We start from the raw sequence: 24,787 nt of genomic DNA on the forward strand, positions 1-24,787 counted from the left end.
CTTTTCAGTTTCTATAAAATAATACCCAATTCCTAAAAGCTTATTGTTTATTAAGAAGATATATATTTGCCCTGTCCAGTGTGGCTCAGTTGGTTGGAGCACTGTCCCATACATCAAAAGGTCACGGTTTCAATTCCTGGTGAGGGCACATACCTAGGTTTTGGGTTGGGTCCCCGATTGGGGTAGGTGTGAGAGGCAACCAATCAATGTCTCTCCCTCTCTCTTTCTCTCTTCCTTCCTCTCTCTAAAAACCAATAAACATATCCTCAGCTGAAGATTTTTAAAAAAAAGATACATATTTTATTCTCACATTTTTCTATTATTGGTTCTAGTACCTAAGTTTTCTAGATGAATAATAGATGCTAATACAGTAGAGGCCAATGGATTTTTTAAATTCAACCACATTAGCTCTCTGCAATTAACATACAATTAACTTGTTTTTTGTTGTTTCTCAAAAGATTTTTTAAATTTTCAATTATAGTTCACATTCAATATTATTTTGTATTAGTTTCAGGTGTACAGCATAATGATTAGACATTCAAACGCTTTACAAAGTGGTCTCTTCAATATTTCCAGCACCCACCCAGCGCCACATATAGTTACTACAATATTATTGACTATATTCCTTATTCTGTACTTCATAGACATGTGCACATCTTAGAGCAATTTCAACATATAGAATATGCTTTTTTGTTTTCACATATTGGAAAAAAATGTTGAAATCTTTTGTGCAAATTACTGAGTTCTCTTTCTCATGAATTCTTCCCGCCAGGCGCAAGGAACCATCTTCCCAGCTCCCAATTTCAATCCCATAATGGATGCCCAGATGCTAGGGGGAGCGCTCCAAGGATTTGGTAAACCTGATTATTTCTATCATCTTTTAATAATTTTTTTTGCTTGTTTTAAGACTGTAATATGGGTATAAATAGCTGCTGGCTAACAGAAGACAGATTTTTTTTTTTTTAAAGCTGGGTAGAAGTAGGATAAAAAGAAAATATTAGCCTAGGACAATAATCGTGAAGAGGTTTGCCTCTCTCAATTGCAAATCTGATCTTGACATGTTTTTGCCTTAAATCCTGAGATGTCTCATCATTAACTACTAAATGAAATCCCAAGCCCCCAAAAAACCTTAATCTGGAATAAAACATCCTTCTTTGCCCTTGTTTGCTTTCTGGCCTGTTTCTTTTGCTACTTCCACTTCCAGCTAAATCAAACTTCCTGCTATCCCCCCAAATTGATGTGCTTTTTCCGCAGCTCTGCAAACTGGCCCAACAATCCCCTCCCTGGAGTGCTGTTTTCTTCTTAAGTTTAATTTACATGCAAATTCTCTTCCTTCAAGATCTCCTCAAATGAGTCTTCCTCTTCAAATCCTTCACTGGGAATTCCAAACACAAGCAAATAAGCTGAAGCCTGGGCACCCTGCTTCCGCACTCCTTTGTCACTGATCTCATTGTACTTGTCTCTCTTGTCTCCCTTGGGTCCCTGAGCTCCCAGAGCATTGAGTCTGGTGTGTGGGTGTTTAATAGATGGATGGTCGATGAGTGAAACTAGAACTGAGAAAAGGGATATATAAAGAAGGGAGGAAAATTGTTGGGTTCTTTTAAGAAAGGTTTAATCTTTAAGATATGATATGGTGCTGTTAAATATCCATATATTTTCGTTAAGTAATAGCTATTTTAAGAAGACTTCTGGTGAGCACGAAGATAAACATTGGCAACATAAAGAAAACGTTTGCATAAAACATGCAAAGCCTTTCATGAGAAAGCAGTCTCTTAACTTTAAAGACAAGGTCACCTTCATGAGAACTTGATTCACTTTGTGTTTTACTCACTAGCAGAACCCCACAGGAAAACAATAAAGGACTTTAAATGTGCTTTCTAAAGTCAACTTTAGGAGTTTGCAATGCTGTCATGCCTTTTAAAATATCAACAGTCACTAGAAAAAAAAATAGATAAGATAAAAAATTACAGATTAACTTTTTATTCAGGAGAGTAATTTTTGCTTTAAAACTGTAGATCAGAGCAATCTGCTCATTGAATAAAATTTTCTTTGCTCCAGTTTCAATTTTCCTGCCACTGTAACTTTAGGGACAGAATATGGATTCAATTTGATGATTGCAACTTTTTGTTTGTCAGTGTTTTAGGCTGAAGAAATTGAGGGGGTTTTAGTTTTGATTGTAGTGTTTAGTCTAGCATGCCAGAGCACAAAGACAGCTCAAAATGCTTCAAGTTTATCCAGCCTAATGACCCTGGAAAGGAGCAACTGAAAAAGACAATTACTAGTGTCTTACTTGGTGACTATGATGTTTTTCCAACTTTATTGAGATATAACTAACACATAACATTATGTCCAGTTAAGATGCACAATGTGATGATTTGATATACTTATATATCGCAAAATGATTAACACAATAAAAGTTAACACATCCTTCACCTGTCATAATTATCATTTTTGTTGTTATGGTGAGACATTTAGAATTACTCTCATAGCAACTTTCAAGTATGCAGTGCAGTACTGCTAACTAAAGTCATGTTGTACATTAGATCTCTACAACTCATTCCCCTGATAACTGGAAGTTTGTACCCTTTGACCAGCATCTCCCATTTCCCCCACCTTAGTACCTGAATGTTTCTGTGAGTTCAGCTTTTTCAGATTCTACATATAAGTGATATTATTTGGTATTTGTCTTACTCTGACTCATTTCACTTCGCATAATGCCTTCAAGATTCATCCATGTTGCACAAATGGCAGGATATCTTCTTTTTTATGACTGAATAATACCTCACTGTGTGTGTGTATACATATGCATATATCACATTTTCTTTATTCATTTCTCTGGTTTTGAACACCTAAGTGATTTCCATATCTTGGCTAATGTGAATATTGCTACAATACGCATGGGGGTACAATATCTGTACCAGAGAGTGATTTCATTTTATTTAGATAAATACCCAGAAGTAGGATTGCTCTATCACACAGAAGTTCTAATTTTAATTTTTAAAGAAACCTTTATACTGTTTTTCATAGTGGCTGTACCAATTGACATTCCCATCAACAGTACACAAGGATTCCCTTTTCACATCTCTCATCTTTTTAATAATAGCTATTCTAACAAGTGTGAGGTGATATCTTGTGCTTTTTGATTTGCATTTCCTGGACTGATGCTGAGCACCTTTTCATGTACTTCTTGGCCATTTGTGTGTCTTCTTTGGAAAAATGTCTATTTAGGCCCTTCACCTATTTTTAATTATTTGTGTTTTGCTACTGAGTTGCCTTATATATTTTAGATATTAACTCACCAGATATATGATTTGCAAATATCTTCTTCCATTTTACTGATTATTGAAATAATAGAAAAAAAAAGAGAAAACTTATTGATCTGTGCATGAAGCTGTCCAGAATATGCTAAAGTAATACACATGTTAGAAAGCTATGGAAGAGCAGACAAATATGTGAGTTCACGAGATGATAACTGGAAATGATGATAAAAAGTACATGGTCATCTTTCTTTTGAAAGTAGTGCTGGCTGGCCTGCATGTTTCAAAAGATGATACAGCACAAAAACTGTTAAACCTTCAGTGAGACAAGCCCGCAGATCAGAAAGCTGCAGAAGATATCTCCTTAAATAGTCTTTAAAAACACCTCCTAAGTTTTATACAGGAAAAGCATACGTGGAAGAGAGGATTTTCAATGCTGATGAGACTATTTTACAAGGACACTGACGAACAAATATATATAACATAATTGGCATTTCTGCTAACAAAAATGCTGTAACCACAAGGTCATAGAAACCTAACACACTATTTCCCCCAGGAGCAATAAATAGTCCAGCATTTACTAACTCAATGCTCATGGTGACATTGCAGAAAACTACCACAAATAACAAGAATCAACTGTACATCATAAAAATCTATAAATTGCTATGGTTCATTATACCAGGATTTCCTGTTAAAGCAGAAAATGAGAATTATCTAGAAATTTTTGTCCTAATGTAATTAGGCAAGAAAGAGGAAAAACATGATTCTAAAGAAGAAGTAGCTATTATTTACAAAGAATATTATATATACATATAATCTCAAAATCCAAGGTAATCAACTAAAAAGTTATTAAAAATTATGAGTTTAGCCCAGCCAGCATAGCTCAGTGGTTGCACATCAACCTATGATTCAGGAGATCTAGGTTCAATTCCTGGTGGGCTTACTCCCCAGCAGGGGGCATGCAGGAGGAAGCCAATACATGACTCTCTCATCATTCATGTTCTTATCTCTCTCTCTCCCTCTCCCTTTCTCTCTCTGAAATCAATAAAAATATATTTTTAAAAAATTATGAGTTTAATATTTTTTCTGAATATAAGGTAAACATAAAATTCAGTTTCATGTTTTAATTTAAGCAATTATGTGTTTAGAAACAAAATGAAATAACTTGAAATATCAATAGAAAGGCAAAAATAAATAATTTTAACAAAATGAAGTTTCTTGTCACTTGCAAAAATTCTATAAATATTTACTAAGCCTTGTAGGGGGGAAAAAACAAATAATTTGGCAGATACATCATGTTAGGGACAGAAAGACAACTCTTCTGAATTGATTCCTAAGTTTATAGTTATTTTAATTAAAAAATTTTAATAAAATTCTTCTGAAATATCTCTGGAAGGATAAATGAGCAAGAACTAGTATGAACACTTTGAAAAATAAAAAGTAATTCAGAGAGGTAGGTTGTGGGTAATCTCAACAGGGCAACAACAAAAAAATTGATATTTACATAAGCATGATGATAGTAAAAATAACAATGGATAAAACTGAAAATTCTTCTATTTATATTTTAAAATGTTAATTTTGGAATGTCCATTATGCATCTAACAGACTCCTCTAGAACTACGTAAGTTCTACGTGAACTACATGAGTCCAGGGCTTTAACCAGACTAGCCCCCTGGTAGCATGTTGCTTTATGTCACTTCACTGGAGACTGCCTTTTTTCTCACAAATCATCAAGTTCAGTCTTTGGAGTTTATTCTATTCCCTTCCTCCGTTTTATGGCTTTCAGGCCATTTCCCTCACCTACATAAAACACCTCACTCCTCATTTTGTTTCTCATTGGCACAGTCAGTACCTGACTCACAGCTTTCCTATAAGCCTAAGGCCATCCAGGATGGCTTTCATTTCCAAAAATATGATCTGCTTCACATCCTAGCCTTTCAATTCATTTTTTTCCTCATCTCCATTAAATATCTCCTTTTGTCAAAGAAAGGTTGTACCACAAAGAATTGAACAGGCAAGGAAGAATTTATTCAAGTTTACTGCAATAGGGGGTCAAGATTTTTTCAACTGAGGAGAGAGACTGAACTCAAGTTCTACAAAATAAATCAGATGAGAGTTTTTAAGCCTGGGGTGAGCTAGGTGAAATTTACTGGAGGACAGTAGGGATTGGGGCATTGGTCAATGTGATTAGGCCATCTGTATTTGTTAATTGGTACTTATGGAAGTTAGGTTTCTACCTCCAACAGAGACTGGGAGATAGGGACTCTACCATTCTTGATGATTTTTTTTTTAATCTTCATCTGAGGATAAGTTTTTATTGATTTTTAGATGGAAAGAGAAGGAGAGACACATCAATGTGAGAGAGAAACATTGATCAGTTGCCTCCTGTACGTGCCCCAACTGGGGATCAAACCCACAACCTAAGTATGTGCCCTGGCTGGGACTCAAACCCATAGTCTTTTGGTGCACAGGATGATGCTCCAACCAACTGAGCCATCCACCCAGGGCATGATATTATATTTTAAAGGGATGGGTCCCAACTCCTCGAGAAAGACATTTGCAGGCTGTAAAACTGGCAAGTGACTGGGAGAAGATTTACACCTTAAAAGGATAAAGAATTTACAATTCCAAGTTTTCCAAACTAAATGCTCTCAGAAAATGGAGATCAAGGGCCTATAGTTAGGAAGAAAACTGTCTAAATTTTAGTCAAGCTAAAGGAAAGTTAGTCAAGCTATAGGAAAATGTTAAGGCCTCCTGGATCACTCTACTATGACTATAATTACAGGTAAATTTAACTAACCTAGTTGTGCATTCAGGTGTGATATCAGTTCAATGAGCTGGTATACAAGGACTAGAGGCCTCAGAGCCCAGAAGCAAAGCCTTTTTATGCAAATCATGAGAGGTTCACACCATCCCTCAGAAGGGTGCACACCCCTTGTATAATTTCCTCCTCAATTCCTATTTCTTTCTCTAGAGGTTCTTTTTGTCTTAAAGTGTGTTCATTATAAGTCATATCTCTCCAACTGTAAAATGAGAAGATATTGTGCCCATGCAGGGAAGCCTTTTTTGGCAAGGTAGGAGAGGTATTTAAAGAAAGACTGTATTTTACTTCTCTGTATTTTTACTGGATCTTTTTAAAAAAAATGTTTTTATTGATTTCAGAGAGAGAAAGGGAGAGAGAGATAGAAACATCAATGGTAAGAGTCATTGACTGGCTGCCTCCTGCATGCCCCCTACTGGGGATCAAGGGCATGTGCCCTGACCTGAAATAGAACAGTGATTGCCTGGTTTATAGGTCGATGCTCAACCACTGAGTCATGTCAGCTGGGCTGGGTCTTTTTTAAGGGATAAATTGTAGTAAAAGCACCAAAATAAGAAATAGGAAGAACCGTGGCTTCATCAAGTGTTCCTCTGGGATCTCCCATCTTACTTAGAATTGCTCACTGCTTTAAAGTACCATCAGGGATAAAGCTCGCACTTTGGTTTTAATCCTTAGATAATGGATTCTTCTTAACTCCAGAGTAGCGACTTTACTAATCTTCAATTATTATTCTTTCCCAGGCTGTGACAAAGACATGCTGATCGACATTCTAACTCAACGCTGCAACGCACAGAGGCTGATGATTGCAGAGGCATACCAGGGCATGTATGGCCGGGTAAGGTCTCTCCGTCCCGACCAACGTAACTTTAGGGCAAATGCCTGAAAGAAAAGGTACTCTTCTTTTCAGCCTCACAGATGACAAAGATTTCAGAAGGCACTGTGTGTCAGAAACAGTCCCTATGTCTAACATGCTTCCAGGAATACAAGAAAGAAATATCATCAAATGTACCTACGTGTGAGCTATGTTCACACTCACAGTGACTCCACCAGTCTGTTCTCAAAAATCATTCAGCTTCAAAAAGTGAAAGTTCTGCCAGCCTTATACTCCTGGTTGGTCCAATTAGGCTAAAAAATGTCGCACTGGGAATACCCGTGTCAAGCTTTAGGGAAGGCACAGAAAGAACTAATAATGATCACTAGGTCAAAAAGTAAGATCTTTTCCTGCAATTCTCCACAGGTCCTCACCTAACTCTTAACCAAAGTGAATTATCTCCTAGCTTTTCCTTTAACAGCATGCAGTTATAGAGACCATTAAAAAAGAATGGCAGTTAAAAATAGTTTAAGGCAATCAAACTCTCCATAGTGTTTTAAAGTAATCACATTCTAATTTCAAGCAAGTACCATTAAAGATTCCTTTCTTGTGTTATGCATTTAAACCACAGATTCGGAACAAAAACTCTTCAGGCCAAAAGGGCCTGAAATATCAATGACTTTGTTAACTGATCATTATCAATGAAGCTCTATCATAAAACTCTTCTGTATAGAGTTAGCCCATGTAAGTTTACCTCACCTGGAAACCTCAGTCTTTGAGCAACTATAACACATGAAATAAAGGACAGCCTTCTGTTTCAGAATGAATTAATAATCCAAAAAGCGATGACTACTAGTGAAATTAGTTGAATTAGGCCATAGAAGGAAACCAGTTATGTTGTTTTTTGTTGTTGTTTTTAATCCAGGTAAAACTATTACCTTATGTTCATATGACACCAGTGCTAGTTTTCTTTTGAAAGAAAATGTAAAAAACTATAAAAGTTGAAGCATTAGTAATCTAATATTGTTTTAATATGCATACTGTTAGAAGATAGGCCACTTTTCAGTAATTTTTTTTAACCAAGAGACTTACATACATCTTTGCTTTTTATACATTAGGTACATTTAGGTTAAAGCATTACTTTATCAATCTCTACAATATTACACTGCAAGAGATTAAAGCAATTAAGAAATGAGGTACCTACACTTAAGGAATGTGATATCCATTAAACAATTTATACTTAGTGGGGCACTTGCACTGTATACCAAAGGTCTCAACGTTTAACACTCACTTTTACTAAACAATCCATACCATGTGGAAAAGCAAGGTTCCTGCACTAAATGACACCAACTGGAAGGTAGGAACTCATGTTGGCCCCTTTCCTGTGAAAGACGCTTCTCATAAAATCAGTTATCAAGTCCTGTAAATTACTTTTCTTCTCCCATGTCTCTCTTTTTCCCTCATTTACACAGCCTTGATTCAGGCCTTCGCCATTTGGGGCCCAGACTAATGGTGAAACTCCTAGCTGGTAGCTGCTATTCCAAGTTCTTTCCCACTCTAGTCTATCCACACTGTAGCCAGAATGGTTCCAAATCTAAATTTATACTTTCCTACTTTAATCCCAGAATGTTTACCTGGTTTCTCACTAACAAATATCCTTACGTCCATGGAATAAACCCAAATGCCTGCCCAGGGCATACAAAGCCTTGCTCGCTTTGCTTCTGCTCTCCATCTTCAGCCCTCTCCCTTTCCTTCATACCTCAACTGCAGCCCACAGGAACGACTTGTAGTTCTACAAACTAACCATTCCCACGCCCTGCCCTTTAGTCATGGTGTTTCATCTATCTTCAATGGCCTGGTTCTCCACTCCACACGCTGCACACCCACTCATCTTCCCAGACACTGGACACTTTTCCTGACACCACTACTCCCCAGAGTGGAACAGGCTAGTTCTGCTACTGCATCCTTTACGTAACTTCCCCTTAGCACCCAATGACACACTAGTGAGCTTTTTATATATCTGTTTCCCTGTATCAGAGTCTAAACCCTTGAAAGCTAGAATGCATCTTGTTCATTCCTGGAGTTCAGCAAGAATGTCTGTGTCACATACCAAGATTAATTAACGTTTGTTGAATGACAATGTGAAGGCATAGCTAATTTCACCTCCTCCTTCCTAGAACACACAATAAGGTTTGGGCTGCTCCTGAACACGCTCTGCTCTGGGCTAAGGGCTTCCTGCTGGGCTCCCAGAGTTCCCGTGCTTTATGCCACGGTGACCTTGCCATACCGAGTTGTATGGGTTTCCTGTTATCCTCACTGACTAGACTGCAATCTCCTGGAAAATCAGGGACTGGGTTATTTGTTGCAGAGCTCAGCCCAGGGTGTGACATAGAAGCAGCACTTTACTTATAGAATAAGGAAACCTCAGGAATTATATTCTGCCTATGTACTTTTTTCTTTAGAAAAAGGAAAACATCCATTTTATAGTTAAAATGAACATTCATAAATTGCTTAAATTTCTCTTTTCCCTCATTCTCTGCTCCAGCTGCTCCCAGGTTAATCTGTCTGACCTTCAGTCAGGGCTTCCTGACCTCCCCTGCTGCTCATTCACAGAATCCTTTCTTCCCTTTCACCAAGATGTATCTTCTGCTATCTTTCTCTTTCTGTGGCAACAGTTTATAGATTTCCTGTATCTTAATCACTGATATTTTTATTTTTTATTAACATGGATAATCAAGATTTGACAGAATTATTTTCTTAGCTGCTGAGTAAAGTGCAATCCTAGGCCTGCTCCTTAAATACTCATGATTTGATATTTAACATCAGTGAAGAGCTGCTGAATTCCATCAACAGCTTTGCCTCATCCAAAGCAGAAACTGATCCCTAGACTCCAATGCAAAGCCCTGTGGAATGCCTCTGACTGACATATTCGTCAATATCATTAATGAGGTGACTCTGATCTTCCACACCAAAGGAAGTGCTATCCTATTGACAGTGCAGTGAGATGGGGGAACAGTGAATGCTCTGAAGCTGGGGAGAGGGACCATCCATACCTGATAAGTTTGGCCGGCAATGATTCCTGAAGGAGTTTAAATTCAGCACTGAAGCAATTTGTTTTCCCAGTTTTCATTTAACACAGGGATGATCTGCTCTGAAATATCCTGGCATCTAGAATGCATTAACCCCTTGGTGCTGGTTATGTAATTTAGTGCAGATGCTGACTTGCCCCACATGACACAACATGAGAACTTGCAGCAAGGTTATCTGACTCTTAATCAAATCTACCAAAGCTTCTCAATAATGCCTGTTGTTCTCAACTGAATAAACACCAGACTAAAAAGGGCAGATATCTACACTGCTAATTCCCTCACATCCTTCAAGGTTTTGCTCACTGTCAGCTACTCAAGAGGGCCTAATTGGATTCCCCCATTTAAAACTGTCACCCACCCCAAAGCCTATGCCAGTACTCTACATCTCTTTCACCTGCTGTTTTGCTTTTCTCTATAATACTTAATGCCTTCTAACATATTTATTTACATATTATAATTAATATTTAGTTTGCCACCTCCCTCTAAAACACAAGCCCAAGGGGAAGAACCTTTGTTTTGCTCACTAATGTGTCCCCAGCATTTACAACAGTGGCAGGCACATAATTAGCATTACAGACTGAATTGTGTCCCTCGATATTTGTATGTTGAAGCCCTACCCCCAACGTGACTGTTTAGCGATTGTGTCTTTAACAAGATGATTAAGGTTAAATGAGGTCATAAGAGTGAGACCCTAATCCAACAGAATAGGTGTCCTTATAAGAAGGGGAAAAGATACCAAGGGTACCTATACGAGGAAAGGCCACATGAGGATACAAGGCGGCCAGCTGTAAGCCAGGAATTGAGGTCTCACTAGAAACCACACTGCTGCTACCTTAACCTTGGATTTCTAGATTCTAGACTGTTAGGAAATAAATTTCTGTAGTAAATACCCAATTTGTGGAATTGTGTAATGGCAGCCCAACCAGATTAATACAGCTGTTAATCAATAATGAGCTGTGAATGCGTGGAGTTCAAGTGCCCTCTTCAAATCCATCTTGTTCTCATAATTTTTTCCCCTATCACCTCTCATCTTTGTGGTTAAAAGCTAATCTTGAAGTATCAACACACCTTGGAAGTGCTGGCTAGAAAGCTAACTTACTTCAGAGACCGAATTACCATGTCACTAGTACCAGTAATAGATACTGTTGTATCTTCTCTATCCTTGTTTTCAGTTTGGAAGTGATGGGGTAGATGTAGGTTTATCCTCAAAAGTTGAATTTTACTACTCTGTTTATCACAGGTCAATTTTATAATCATGGATTAAATAATTTAAAATGGTACAACTACCTTATCTTTCAAATATATCATGGGTTAAATATACGCCTTTGGGTGAAACTGGGAACGTAACCATCAAAAAAAAAAATTTATTTTTCAAAAAGGTTTTCTATAGAGTCAAAGTTTTGTAAGTGTAGTACTCCACCACCCCCCGTGAATGCTTGCTACATCCTGAACAATTCTTTCTCTTTGAAATAACACATACAATCTGCCAGGGAGGGAGGGAGGAACAGGGAGATGAAGGGAGGGAGGCGGGTGGGAAGAAAGGAGGAAGAAAGAAAACTCGATACTGCTAAAGCCAGACCAAGAGCCTTCCAAATACTCTTTAAAGCAGTTCTATAAATTTACACTCCCACATGCAATATATAATGATTCCCATTTCCTTTAAATTCTCTCTCATAAAACATTTTAGGTTTTGACCTGTTTTATGGAAGTAAATGAAATTTCACTGTGGTTTTAACTTGCATTTTCCCTAATGACATGTAATGTTGAGCACCTTTTCGTAAGTTTCTTTTACATTCTGGTTCCTACTTCTTTTAAGTCAACTCTTTATATTTTCTGTGCATTTTTTTGTTCAGCAGCTTGCAATTTATTTGTTAAATTGTATTTATTTATGTAATTTGGACATTAGTCGTGCCATGTGTACACAGACTGAACATATTTTCTTCAAGTATATGAATTCCTTTCACGCTATGTGGTCAACCTTGTATCAAGACATCTGAAGGGTATGAGACTTTAATATGTTTACAAGATAGCAAGTTACCCAGCCAAAATGATACTGGTGGAACCCAGGAGACCCCTGAATCAAAGACAAAAGACAGTTTACCATTCACAGTAATAGTGGTAGCCAGAGTGTCAAAATTTTGCACCAGTTCCCCAAGCCTCAATCCCTTGGATCAATGCAAAGATGACCAGATAACACCTGTACATGCAGTGGGTTGCAATGCAAAAGAAAAGCAGAGATTAGAAACTTGAATAACTTATAATGGGTAGAATGCATAGGGAGACATTATCGCTATCTTCAATGCCATTCACTATACAAATATCCTTGGAAAGGTAATCCAGAACAAAGGGCTGTCAGTGGCTCACTCTGCATAACACTCAGAAACATGAAAACTACAGAAAATTGGCTCCCAACAATATCACCCCTCATTTCTATGCTACTTTCACTCCTGCTTTCTTTTTTCTGAGTACACCAATCCCTAAGCCACTTCTATTATTCTGACCAACAAAAGCTGAGACTAAATCCCTCAATTTTTCTCACACAGCATTTAATTATCAAAAGTCTCCAAGAAGCATGCCGAGGTCAATTGGCAGTACTGATCCCAACAATGCCCCCATAGGAGCCTGGACCCAAAGAGCTAAACAGGTCCCATAAATCATCAGGGCCTATCTTAAAAAGCTGAGTGACTTTTTCTTTAAGTTTTAGAAATGACCTTTCCACTTGGTTTAAAGTTTTCATCTAGATAGAGCAGGATGTATTAGCAATGGCACAAACTTTACCTTGGCCTACAAAGAAGAAGTCCAGGGCAAGTCTATCATCCATAACAAGTTTAGCCAGTGAGCTGAGGCTGCCTCGAATACCTACTAGAGCCAAAGTGGTGTGATTAGACATTCCCTCCCCAGGGGCCAAGGTTGTTGTCCTTACTCTACCACTAGAAAACTGTCATTATTCTAGTATTTGTAACTGGTCAGAACTATGAGAAGAACCTTGATTTCTGCCCACAGAACAAAAATCATCCATTCTTGGTTCTGCACAGCTGTTACTGAGTTGAACAGCCACAGCAGCCCAGTGGATACCATCTAGTTACAGTGTGTCTGAACCATCAGTGAACCAGGTCAAGGCATTTAGGGCAACTGGTTGACATCTCCATTGATTCAGCAGCTTGTTTCAAGCCAAAGTGGGGGTTAAAGTCTTTCTACAAAAATAAATAATAGCTGCCATTTTTCAGGTAAAGCCAAGATGCTCCTGGGGACAGGCCAGCTGTTTTCTTCAATGTACCATGTCCATTTGACAAGTGAGGCTTGTTGATTTCTTCTCCCCTTGCTAGCCACTAAATCCCAGTTGTCCCATCAAAATGGGACTATTGGGCACAAGTGTCGCAAGCCTCCACTGATCAGGTATTTAGTTTCTGTAAGAGTTCAGTAGCAAAGCAATAGCTGCTTTTTCAAAAGTGATGTACCTGGAAGTTGTATGTATGAGGAAGGCAACAAGTTCACAGAGACTTTTAACAGAAAGTGATCACTGGGGTTATAGGGCCTTCAGATATGTGGCTATAGGTAGAAGCGCTTCCCTAGATGTGGCTCTTTTCCTAACAAGAGCATCCCCTTTGGTACTTGTAGACTTCACAGCAGAAACAAATAAAACACAAAAACCAACTATGTTCAACAATGGCAGTTATTAGAATCATACAGTGAATCAGTCCAAGGGCCCCAATCACAAGCTCCTTTAGCATCCCTTCTTTCACTGCAAACCTTGCCCACACCCATCATTTGAATTTGGGTATTTCCCAAATTCAACCACTGGCTCCACAGAGACTTGGTAGCTGTATCCAACAAATTCATAAAACTTGAGTCCTTCTAATCCTGAGTGTCCCCCCATATGGTCAGACAAGTACAAATGGCCTTTAGTCCACAGTGGGACAGGAAGGCCTTGGTCCAACCTCTAATTATTTCTCTCCTGAATGCAGCAGAGGTTGGCATAGAAGGAAGGAAAATACATAAGAGAGATGATCAGCACCAATAAGAAACATGTATTTTCTGGGTGTTAGCTGTACACATCTAAATCAAATGAATTTCAATGTTTTGGGCCTACACAAAGTCCTATATCAGGTGGCAAGTTCATTGTGGCAGACACCGTACGTTTCAGCTATGTATACTCTTGATTCAGTGGCCAAAGCCATGTTTCCTTCTGGACACAGCTATAGGGTTTGCACCAGTTGACTGATTTGGAGTTGGCTCACCCTTGGGAAGTTTCTAAAATAAATTCATCTTTGAAATGGACTCTGTGGCATTTGCCGCTCCATCTTCAAAATGACATCTCTTAAGTAATGCCTAGCATTAACATATAGACTAGGGGTATTTTCGAGGCATAATAATATAATAATAATAATAATAATAATATTGAATATTTTTTATTCTACTTTTTATACTCCCCCAAATAGTCATCATTTTGATGTTTTATAGGTTTAATGATTCTTTAGTTTCATTTATAATTTTCAACTTCTTAGTTCATTTTTCATTAAATATCCAACTCCATGTTTCCGAGTTCAATGTCCTTTTTTCAAAGGACATTGAAGAATCAGGTCCTGCCCCCCCTCGAGAAATAACAAATAAATGTTAAATTATTTCAGTTTTGCCCTGGCCGGTGTGGCTCACTGATAGAGCTTTGGCCTGAGCACTGAAGGGTCTCGGGTTCAATTCCCAATCAAGGGCATGTATATGGGTTGCAGGTTCAATACCCAGCCCCACTTGGGGCACATGCAGGAAGCAACCAATCGATGTCTCTCTTGGACTCTCGCTCTCTCTCCCCCCACCTCCCCTTCCTCCTCCCTTCCTTCTTCTCTATCAATGGAAAAAATATCCTCGGGTCAGGATTAACCAAAAAAAAAAAAAAAATTTCAGTCTTTTCCTTAAGAATATCTTCATTGTTTTCTTCATTGTTGAATATTAGTTTGGCTGGCTATAGAATTCCAGGCTACATTCTAGTTATTTTTCCTTAGGTCTTTGAAAATATAATTTCAATTTTTTTTTTTTCCTGATCTCTTTTGATGATTTCATCTCTCCTCTCAGTAAGAGTTTTCCTTTCTGGGCTACCTTTTATTCTCTAGTTGCTTTTAAGGTATTTTCTTTATGTATTCTGCAATTTCAGTGTGTTAGTCAACAGGTTTGTGTACTTTTATCTCAATAGCTAAGGTTTCGCATAATATATAGTATTTGAAATAGCATCTCTCTGGCATTATCTACATTCTCTCTTGCTATAAGTTCCATTCGCCAAAATTTTGTTCTTCCAAGTCCCTTAAACTTATTCTCATATCATCTATTTCTTGTCTCTGTGAAAATTTTTGTCGTTTATTTTCAGACAGTTCTACAATTTGCTAATTCCATATTTAGCTGCTTAGTAGCTACTCTTTAAATATATATGTTGTATTTTTTAATTTGTAGAAGTTTTTAATTTCTAGAATTTTGTTTGCTTCCATTTCAAGTCTGTTATTTTTTTCATAGTGTTCTTTCAGATTGTTATTGTATCAAATTCAATGGGTTTTGAATTCTGCTATTTGTAGAGTTCATCATCTATCCCTCTGGAAAATTGATTCTAAGTGCATACCATGTTTTTGCTGTGAGAACATTTAAAGTATAGCTTGCTTTCTTCGGTGAGGAGTTCTTTTTTTGGAGAGTCAGAGAATTTCCCTAGATTTATTTTGCATTTGCTTCTTCCTGATGTCCCAAAAGAATTGCCAGCTCACAACTAACTTTCATGATGGTTTCTCTTCATGGAGGTCTCATTCATATGAAAATCCAGGCCCAAAGGAGACAGATCTATTATTTTGAATTTTCACGGAAAATATTCTTCAATTCAAAACCCAGTCAATGAGAGATGAGCTTTCTACCCATCTTCTAATGCTGAATAGTAAGACAAGTAGGAATCCATGTACGAGGAGGGCTGAATTAAATTATTCAGAAATTTTCCACTGTGCAGTGAGTTGGTGCCCCTCACCCCCCCATGTTGTTTAGGGATCAACTGTATTTTTTTTCCTAGTTCACACTTTAAGGGTATAATCCTTTCAGGTTGCCAACCTCATATAAGAGTTTTCAAACTTAGTTTCCTGTGTTACACTGACCCCATAAATGTTCTCCAGTCCTCATACAGCATCTCACATTGGGCTTTGAAACCCAAAACAAAAAGTTCTCACACCAATCTCTACTTTCCTCAAGTCACCTGCAAGGTCATCGCCAAGGTCATCTCATTTGTTTAGCCTCTGGTTTTCATCTATCTCCTAGTTTTTACATCCAGGAGTTTCTCTTTCTTCTGCAATCGACTATACTTTTGAAGCAAAGTTTGTTATATTTTTTTGTTTTAGAGGGGGAGAGTTTTAGCTTTTATATACTGATTCTCCAACAGACCAAAGTATTATTATCAGCCAAAAATTAACAGTTCCAACTTCCACTGAAAAGTGAATCATTAAATAAACTGTGAAAACATCCCTAAAGTGAAGCTGTTCAAAAGAATATTCAGCTTGCACAAATGTTTCTATAATATAAAACTATGCAAGTATTTACACAATAAATATTGGGGTGGGTAGAATTAAGACAAATTCTAAGTTACACTTTATAAGGGCCAACATCACTGAGTGTTTAAACAGTAAGTATTATTTTTTATGATAATAGAAAAAGGTATATAAGTTGAAAGCATATAAAACCATAGAACTCTTTCCCCGAGCATATACAGGCATGCAAAATGTTAGTCATACTTCTACTTCTTGCCCCTGGTTAAACAAAATTAAATAAAGGAAAGAGAAACAAGGAAGAAACTGCCATTTTACTTTTAGTTTAAATGGAGTGGTCAGAAGAGCTGCAACATGGGTAATCTGCAGTTTCATCAGCGCAATTAGAAAAAGCAAGTGCTCATTAGCTTAATGCAAGGCCAAGCTGTGATTCCCACAGAGTCCCTTTAAGGCAAGTCTTTGGCAACCAAGAAAGCACAGGCAGTCAGGCTGGGGAAAGTCACACTCCAAAGATTGCCTCTGCAAAGTTATTTATATAACTCCAAGTGAGAATTTAAGACTCTAATTAGAGAACCTATTTGAAGGCTCCTCTTTGAACTTGCAAAGTTTAGCTATTCAAATATATTATTCAATGTTTATCTTCCCAATTGAAAGTAAGATCTTCTCTTCTATGTCCTGACAATATCATACTATTTTCACTGCTGTAGCTCTTAGTACTTTTTGCATTGCAGGAAAATAGTAATTTCTGTGCTTCTGCTCCCTCCACTAAATAAAACTTCCTATTTATCTTTGAATAGTCAAAATGACTTCAAATAAATAACGGCTGAATTACAAGTGGTCCTCATTCATTCATTTTGTACTGATTTTGTGAGTGCTTACTGTGTAGCAGGCACAGTTCTGTGGGCCGTGAAAGAGCCAAGCATAAAACACACCGAAAGCCCGGCCATGATGAAGCTTACATTCTACCTGGGTGAAACAGATAAATGTGTAAATCAGTAAAGTGTCATATCAGAAGGTAATAAACGCTGTGGAAAAAGAAGACGCCTGGTGAGAAATACAGGAAGTGTTGGGGGACTGGGTGTAATTTTTAGTGTGACCAAGGCAGGCTTCTTGAGGAAGGCAAAGAGGGACGAGCCATTTGAATATCTAGAGAAAGAACATTGAAGGAAGAGGGAAGGGCAAAAGCAAAGCAGGTCTGCTATTCCAGAATCAGTAAGAAGCCTGCTGTAGATGGAGCAGAGAAATCAGGAGCAAGGAGAAGAGCAGTAGGAGATAAGGGCAGAGAAGTGACCAAGAATATGTCAAGAATCTTGTGAAGCCTTCATCGTAAGGACTTTGGCATTTGCATGGATGAAACTACCTGGCATGTTTGCTTTATCCTGAGATCTACTGCGCAACAATAGCTGTAGTTTATCCTGGAGTTTAGAATGGGAAAGGGCATTTCGAGCAGAGGAGTGGGATCACACTGTGAGATGCGTTGAGGGGAGACTGCAGGGTGCAAGGACAGAAGGGAGACTCATTTGGAGGCTACTATTTTATTATAGGAGAGTAGTTAATGCTACCACATTAATATAGGTGGTGGCCTGGACAAGGGTTGTAGCAATAAAAGTGGTAAGAAATCATCAGTTTCTGGATGTATTTGTAAATTAGAGACAATAAAATTTACCAACAATTGGGTGTTGTAAAAGTTGGGAGAAATATAATAAACTTCTGAGGTAGAGAGAGAAATTTTGAGACAGAGAAACAGAGAGAGTGGAGAGACAGGGATAATCTTGTATTAGTCATTTTTTATCTGCAGTAAATTACTTAACTTTGGGGGGGGGGGGAAGACATTTTTGAGTGCCTAATATATGCCAGAAAGTATTTAAGAATTTCACCTAAGTTAAGTATTTTTATACTGAGATCAAAGCTCTGAGGTAGGTGCTGTGATTATTTTCACTTTACAGATATGAAAGCAGACACAAAGAGGTTAAATAACCCAAGTAGGTTACTAAGTGGGAACTCACAGCTGGTACTTTGCACAGCCAGGATTCAAACCTAAACACTCCACCTCCAGAACCTGTACACTCTAATGGCATTAGATGATATCGGATACCATTTCTTTCACTGAAATGATATAATTTTATTGCAACCTTCTATAAAATCAGTTTACTATAGCCATGTATATACACATATACCTGTTACAAAACAAAAATATGCTAGCGACATCTAGTGGCATTACTAATCTCCATCTACAATGGACTATATACCGAGGTGTTCAGTATCAGTATACAAAGTAAATGAAGATGTTATAAATGTTTAGGAGGGACAGTGATCAAAGAAATGTGACCAAAGATTAAATACGAGACGTTTGCAATTCCCAAGCAATCTTCAACTTGAATATTTTCTTTATCCTTTAAATAAATAAATAAATATCCTTTCCACATTCATTTGTTTATTCTTTCACTTGTTTATACATTTATTTACACGTTACATATGCGTTATACTCTGCACATTTTGTACACTCAGTACTGTGCCAGAGCTAAATAATGAATTTAGGAAAATTTATGAGAAAATCCACATCCTGATAGACTTTTGGAGGAAATAAATGCAAATAATATGGCCATTAAAATCTAGTGTAAAAAATGGGAAGAGAGAGCAGTGTTGGCAAAGATTTAATCAACTTCACTTGGAATTAGAGGAAGGCTCATAAAAGAGATGATAATTCTAATGTTTCTACCTTTTCACAAACTATTATTGATCTCTTGCATTTAAACCTTCAAAGCACCGTCACTAGGTTTAAATGTCCATAAATGCTACATTCAACACCTGTATGTTACGTTCATCACCTTGCTGATAAATGACTAGTGGCTTCCTATGATCTGCGTAACATAAAAAAGAGACTAGAAGGCCAAAATGCTTGATTTAAAATCCAGGCTCCATCACTTACTTGCTGATTTATATGGAACTTGCTACTTAAGTTCTATGTGCCACAGTTTTCTCATCTATACAGTGGGTGGGACGATTATGGTTTCTAATTGATCGGGTCGTTGTAATGAATTATTATAGTTATTCTAAGGCTCTGTGGGGTGTAAAATTTTCCAAAGGTATACCAGCATGGAAAATAATGCTAAAAACTACTAAATGTGAAGACTTTTAAACAGCTTTTAAATTTTTTTTTACATGGGAGAGGTCCATTTAGAAAAGAAACAGGTATTGTACCCTAGAATTTAAAAACAACAAAATAACTCGAAATTATTTACGGAAATAATTTTTAGGGCACAAGTCTTCTAAGAGATATCCCGTTTAGAAACCTGAAAAGGGGTAGACCAATTACAGTTAAATTAGCTAACATTCATTAAGGTCCATGCAGCTTCGCGGTGCATACTGCGAAAACCATTTCAAGGAGCCATCGTCATTGGGTGGATTACCGGACACACCCCTAGAGTTCGTCCCCAGAAGCTGCGTGGTTCCCGAGGCGCCGCAGGGGCGAAGGCCCGCAGCCCCGCAGCCCCGCAGCCCCGCAGCCCCGCAGCCCCGCAGCCCCACGCCACAGGCCCCCTGTCCCGTCCACCTGCTCTCCGGGAGGCCCTTTCGGCCTCCGCAGGCGCTGGGTCACACCACAAACGCCAGCACACGGACGCAGGGTGACCCCGACCCAACACGCCTGTCCCACCGACCGCCTTACCTTCCCGCACCGCGCAGGAGCCAGGGCTAGGAGCACGAGCGCGTACCCCCGGCCGGACCCGCGCTGCCCACGGGGGTCCCAGCCGCCGGCCTCCGCCCGAGGCGCGCAGGCGGCTCTCGCGACAGGCATCCGCCGCGGCCCCTGAGAACGCTCAAGATCGCGCGAGATCAGGCTTCCCCTGGGAAGAGAGCTGCGCGGCCGCTGAGCGGCAGGCCGGCTGCTGCTTCCATTACCTGGGCCGCGCCTGCCGCCCGGCGCATCCCAGGCCATCCTTTCCCGGCCCCTTCACACACCAAAAAAAATTGTCCGTGTTCCTCCCCCTCGTCTCTTGCCGAGCCTGTCTGTATGGATCACAGGCACAAACAGAGAGAGAGGATCTGGAGTGAGCTTACGCGATTGCAGAGCGGCAATGTGAAAATCCACGTGCTGGGTAGGGCTTGCGGTGTGGTTGCAAAGGGGCTCAGCTGGAGGAAGTCTCTCCTTCCAGGGAGGGCAGTCTGTTTCTGTTCGGGCCTTCAACTGACTGCGCGAGGCCCACCACATTTCGGAGAACCTGCTTTCCGCAAAGTCTACTGATTTAAATGTTAACCTCATAAAAAAAATAAAAATAAAAAAATTTACAGAGATATCTAGAATAATGTTTGGCCAAAGAGCTGGGTCAAACATTGACACATAAAATGTCATGTTGACACAAAATGAACCATCACAAATGGCTTCTCTACCTCCTATCCCAATGCTACTTGTCCTTCTTTGTCTAAACTTGTCCCACTTCCCTAACCCTATAAATCCATTGTGATCCCTCACCAGAATTCTTTTAATCCTTTTGTACCACTGCTTCAGGATCTTATGTGAAAGTTTGTATTGAAAGCCTTAGAACGTAGATTAGCTCGCACTTTTACCTTTGCTATCCCTGGGTTTGTGAAATGTGAATCTCCTTGAAAACAGGGACTATGTTAACTTACCACCCTGTCTGGGAAACAGTATTAAATAAATACCTGTTGTGTAACTGGAATCTTCCATTCAAAAAATATTGAGCTCCCGTGATTATGAGAATATAAGCTTTACGAGCTCAAATGTTCATATCTGTTTTCTTTTCTGCTATATCCCCAGTACCTAGAAGGGTGCCTGGTTCATAATAGCACCTTAACAGCTATTTGGTAAAGGAATTAGAAAAAGTCACTAGCAAATAATAAAGGAATTAAGTAGAACATAAGCTGCATGAAAATGGAGATTTTATGGTTTTATATGTACTCCAAACACCTAACACAACTCTGGACATAATTGTTCATTAAATGAATTGCACTGACCCAAGCAAAAATTCAGCAGACTCTGTATTACCAATTAACACCATGTGGGTGAGTGCTTTTATTTGCTGAAAAAGAAAATCACATTATAGGAGAGGTGCTGTCAAGTTATAATAAATAAAATAAAAATTATAACTTGTTTTTATTATATAAAACATTATGCCTCTCTGGGAATCTTTCACTTGCATTCTATTGTTGAGCCACCCAGAACTAAAATATTGCATATTTTAAAGTAACATTGAATGTACTTTATACATTTTAGCAAGAAATGATAAATTTTAAACAGATATCTTTGTAACCCTACAAAATATGAATTTAACATATGTTTTAAAGTACCCATTCTATACTAAAAATAAAATAAAAGTCAAAATGAAACAATTAATTTCAAACTTTTATATACATCTTCCAAGGACAAAAATTCAGCATGCTTGTTTTTCTGTATAAGTGTTTAACTTTCAATATTTTAAATAAATGTACTAATGTGGCTAGTTGAGGAAAGTTCTAAGATTAGTTAAATCATTTACACAAGCTTTTTGGCAATAGTAAAACCAGGAAACCCCTGCTAAGAGAGACCGGTACAATAATAAAATGCATATTTTATTTAAGGACTAATGTTTCATTAATTCCATACAAGAAAGCTAAGAACTCCTAACCAAAAAAGTTTTTAGGTTTCAACTTTTATTTATTTTCATAATGAAGTCAAAAGATGGTTGGGGATTGAGATTAGAAAAAGAATATTGTTCCATGCTTATATGACTAGAATGTCCATACAGATGACATCACATGGAAAGATGTGATTACATCAGTCATTTTCAAACCCTCAAGTCTATCGCGTCCTCTAATCGATGTATATATGCGTGAATCAAAACCAGACTTATTAAATGAAATGACACGGAAAAGGAAATTTTACTAGAAGACTATGCCATTATTCCATCTCTCTTGTAAAGTTGGTAAATGATATAATAAAAATATTTACTTTTCCCTTCATAGGACCTAATTGGTGACTTGAAGGAGAAGCTTTCAGATCACTTCAAAGATGTTATGGTTGGCCTCATGTACCCACCACCATCTTATGATGCTCACGAACTCTGGCATGCCATGAAGGTAGTGGTCTGATGCAAAAATATACCCGTAACAGGTCCAGGTCCATATTTTGGTAAAGAAGAAACTACCCTGTGATGTTGCTGCATGGGATCAGGGAGAGGGAATGGAATATCTGAGCAAAGATGAAACAGTGGAAATTCTGTGATCAGGAGAAGTGGCCCTGTTAGGAGAGGAGGCCTCTAGAGTCCACTGGATGGGATTAGCCTCTTCTTTTGTTATACAAATTCAGATTTACTGGCCCAGCTGAGCTACCAAAAGGAAAAAAAGGAAACAAGTGTCAGGGACTTACTCGATTGTCTCTCCCTAGTATGTATTCACATATTAAGGGGAAATGTTATGTCACGTGAACCTCTATAAATGATTTGTAAAAATTTGGCTCATTAAGTAAAAATAGGATACCGAGTCAGATACGAAATACAGGTGGCATCTTTATTTGGATATTTTTGTGATTTTAAGTTAGTCCTTTACAAAAATTATTGTTCAAATGTATCTAAATTTTACTTCTGAAGGATTAGAATCTTCTTTCTCACAGGAAAATAATTTCTATGAAATAAATCTACTACAGATTTGTTAGAGATTTTGTTGGCTAGGGACAGGGGACAAAAAAGGGTTTTTACATCTTTCCAAATGTTGATATTAAACACCTGCAGAACTGTTGAAGTCATTCCAATACAATGCCTGCCAATGGCCAGATTTCCAGCCTGTGAGCAATGTGGGACAGGAGAGAGGAAAGGAACAAAAAAAGAAGGGAATCTGAATTTTGATCATATATTTGTAGATCAGAATAGGCATTTACAAAATTCATATGAATTCCAACAAATTTGCTTTTTTTTAAGTTTCATATGTCAGTTCCTACCTCTTGCAAAATTATGTGACTAAAAACTATAAGAAGGAAGCCATGTTACTGTTTAGATGAAACTGTAATATTTTATCTATATCTCATAGAATAGTAAGGATTTCTGAAGCTTTTCCAAAAAAGATGTGCTGTCTTTAAAATTACTATCCGAGAAGAACACAGGGTGGGGCAAAAGTAGGGTTACAGTTGTGAATATGATAAACACAGAGGTAATTCTTGTATTCTTACTAATTATTGTATTATTTTCCATACCAACAATTGTAAACCTACTTTTGCCCCACCCTGTATATGCATTTGACTGTAAGAGACCACATGAAAGTACCCAATTCAAATGTTTAGGCAAATGGTACAAAATTCCACATGTATGAAAAGGCGGGGAGAGGCCCCTAAACATCCTTAGGAAATTCAGAGACCCAGGTTCTAATTTCAGCTTGCCAAAGAACTGATATTTGAGCCCCCAAAAATCAGTGTCATAAGCATTGTTTAAACATCTTTTTCCATGTTATTTAGAAATGCCCATGTTGTTTTATTCTAAATGAAGGAACACAGCTGATAAATAGCAGAGCCATAACTGAATTGGGCTTATCTTGAACCCAAGCACACTTCTTTTGGCCTCTGCCACCACTCAGAATCCCAGGAATGCTTTATCCCTTTATACTACATAAGGTACAGTTATTCCCAATACAAATGCCTTTATATTTCTCTCTTTCTGTCTTTCCAGGGAGTAGGCACTGAAGAGAATTGTCTCATTGATATATTAGCTTCAAGAACAAATGGAGAAATTTTCCAAATGCGAGAAGCCTACAGTTTGCGTAAGGAAATATACATTTTACACACATATAAACCTTATATTTTTCAAATAACATAAAATTTCACTTATGTATTTTAAAGGATTTTCTAAGGCACTCTTGTATCTGAAATATCACTCACCCAAGACCAATTAACTCACTAATTAAAATAGATGATTACAGTATTAAAAATGAAATAATTGCTCTGGCCGCTGTGGCTCATTTGGTTGGGTGTTGTCCTGTGCACCGAAAGGTTGCTGGTTCTATTACAGGTCAGTACACATGCCCCGGTTGTGGGCTTCATCCCTGGTAGGGGGCATGCGGGAGGCAGCTGATAGATGTTTTGGCTCTCACTCTTTCTCTCCCATTCCCTTCCTCTCTCTCAAAAAACAAAAAAATATATATTTTAAAAAAATTTTAAATTAAAAACATTACAAATGAAATGACCCTAGACAATCAAATTAAGCGAATTTTCCAGGAAAATAATTACAAGTTTCTATGAGGTGAATGTTTATATTAAAACAGGAAACTGCCAAGTGTGGCAGTTCAGAGATCATTTTATCTCTTACCAAAGAGAGACCAGGTGTATA

General features: G+C 38.0%; 1 protein-coding gene across 1 annotated transcript in view; it reads left to right on the plus strand.

Annotated features, from left to right (window-relative positions):
- Positions 1–754: 754 nt before the first annotated feature.
- The window catches only part of ANXA10 (annexin A10), a gene marked incomplete at both ends in the record, with an annotated part of 39,191 nt that continues 15,158 nt past the window's right edge, over positions 755–24,787 (plus strand). The window contains 4 exons of the mRNA XM_081135426.1: positions 755–854; positions 6,819–6,913; positions 22,440–22,553; positions 24,131–24,221. Of these exons, the coding sequence (XP_080991552.1) occupies positions 755–854; positions 6,819–6,913; positions 22,440–22,553; positions 24,131–24,221 (400 nt within the window). The remainder of the gene's footprint in view (positions 855–6,818; positions 6,914–22,439; positions 22,554–24,130; positions 24,222–24,787) is intronic.

The sequence above is a fragment of the Miniopterus schreibersii genome (assembly GCF_964146895.1).
Source record: "Miniopterus schreibersii genome assembly, chromosome: 4".
Lineage (NCBI taxonomy): Eukaryota > Metazoa > Chordata > Mammalia > Chiroptera > Miniopteridae > Miniopterus > Miniopterus schreibersii.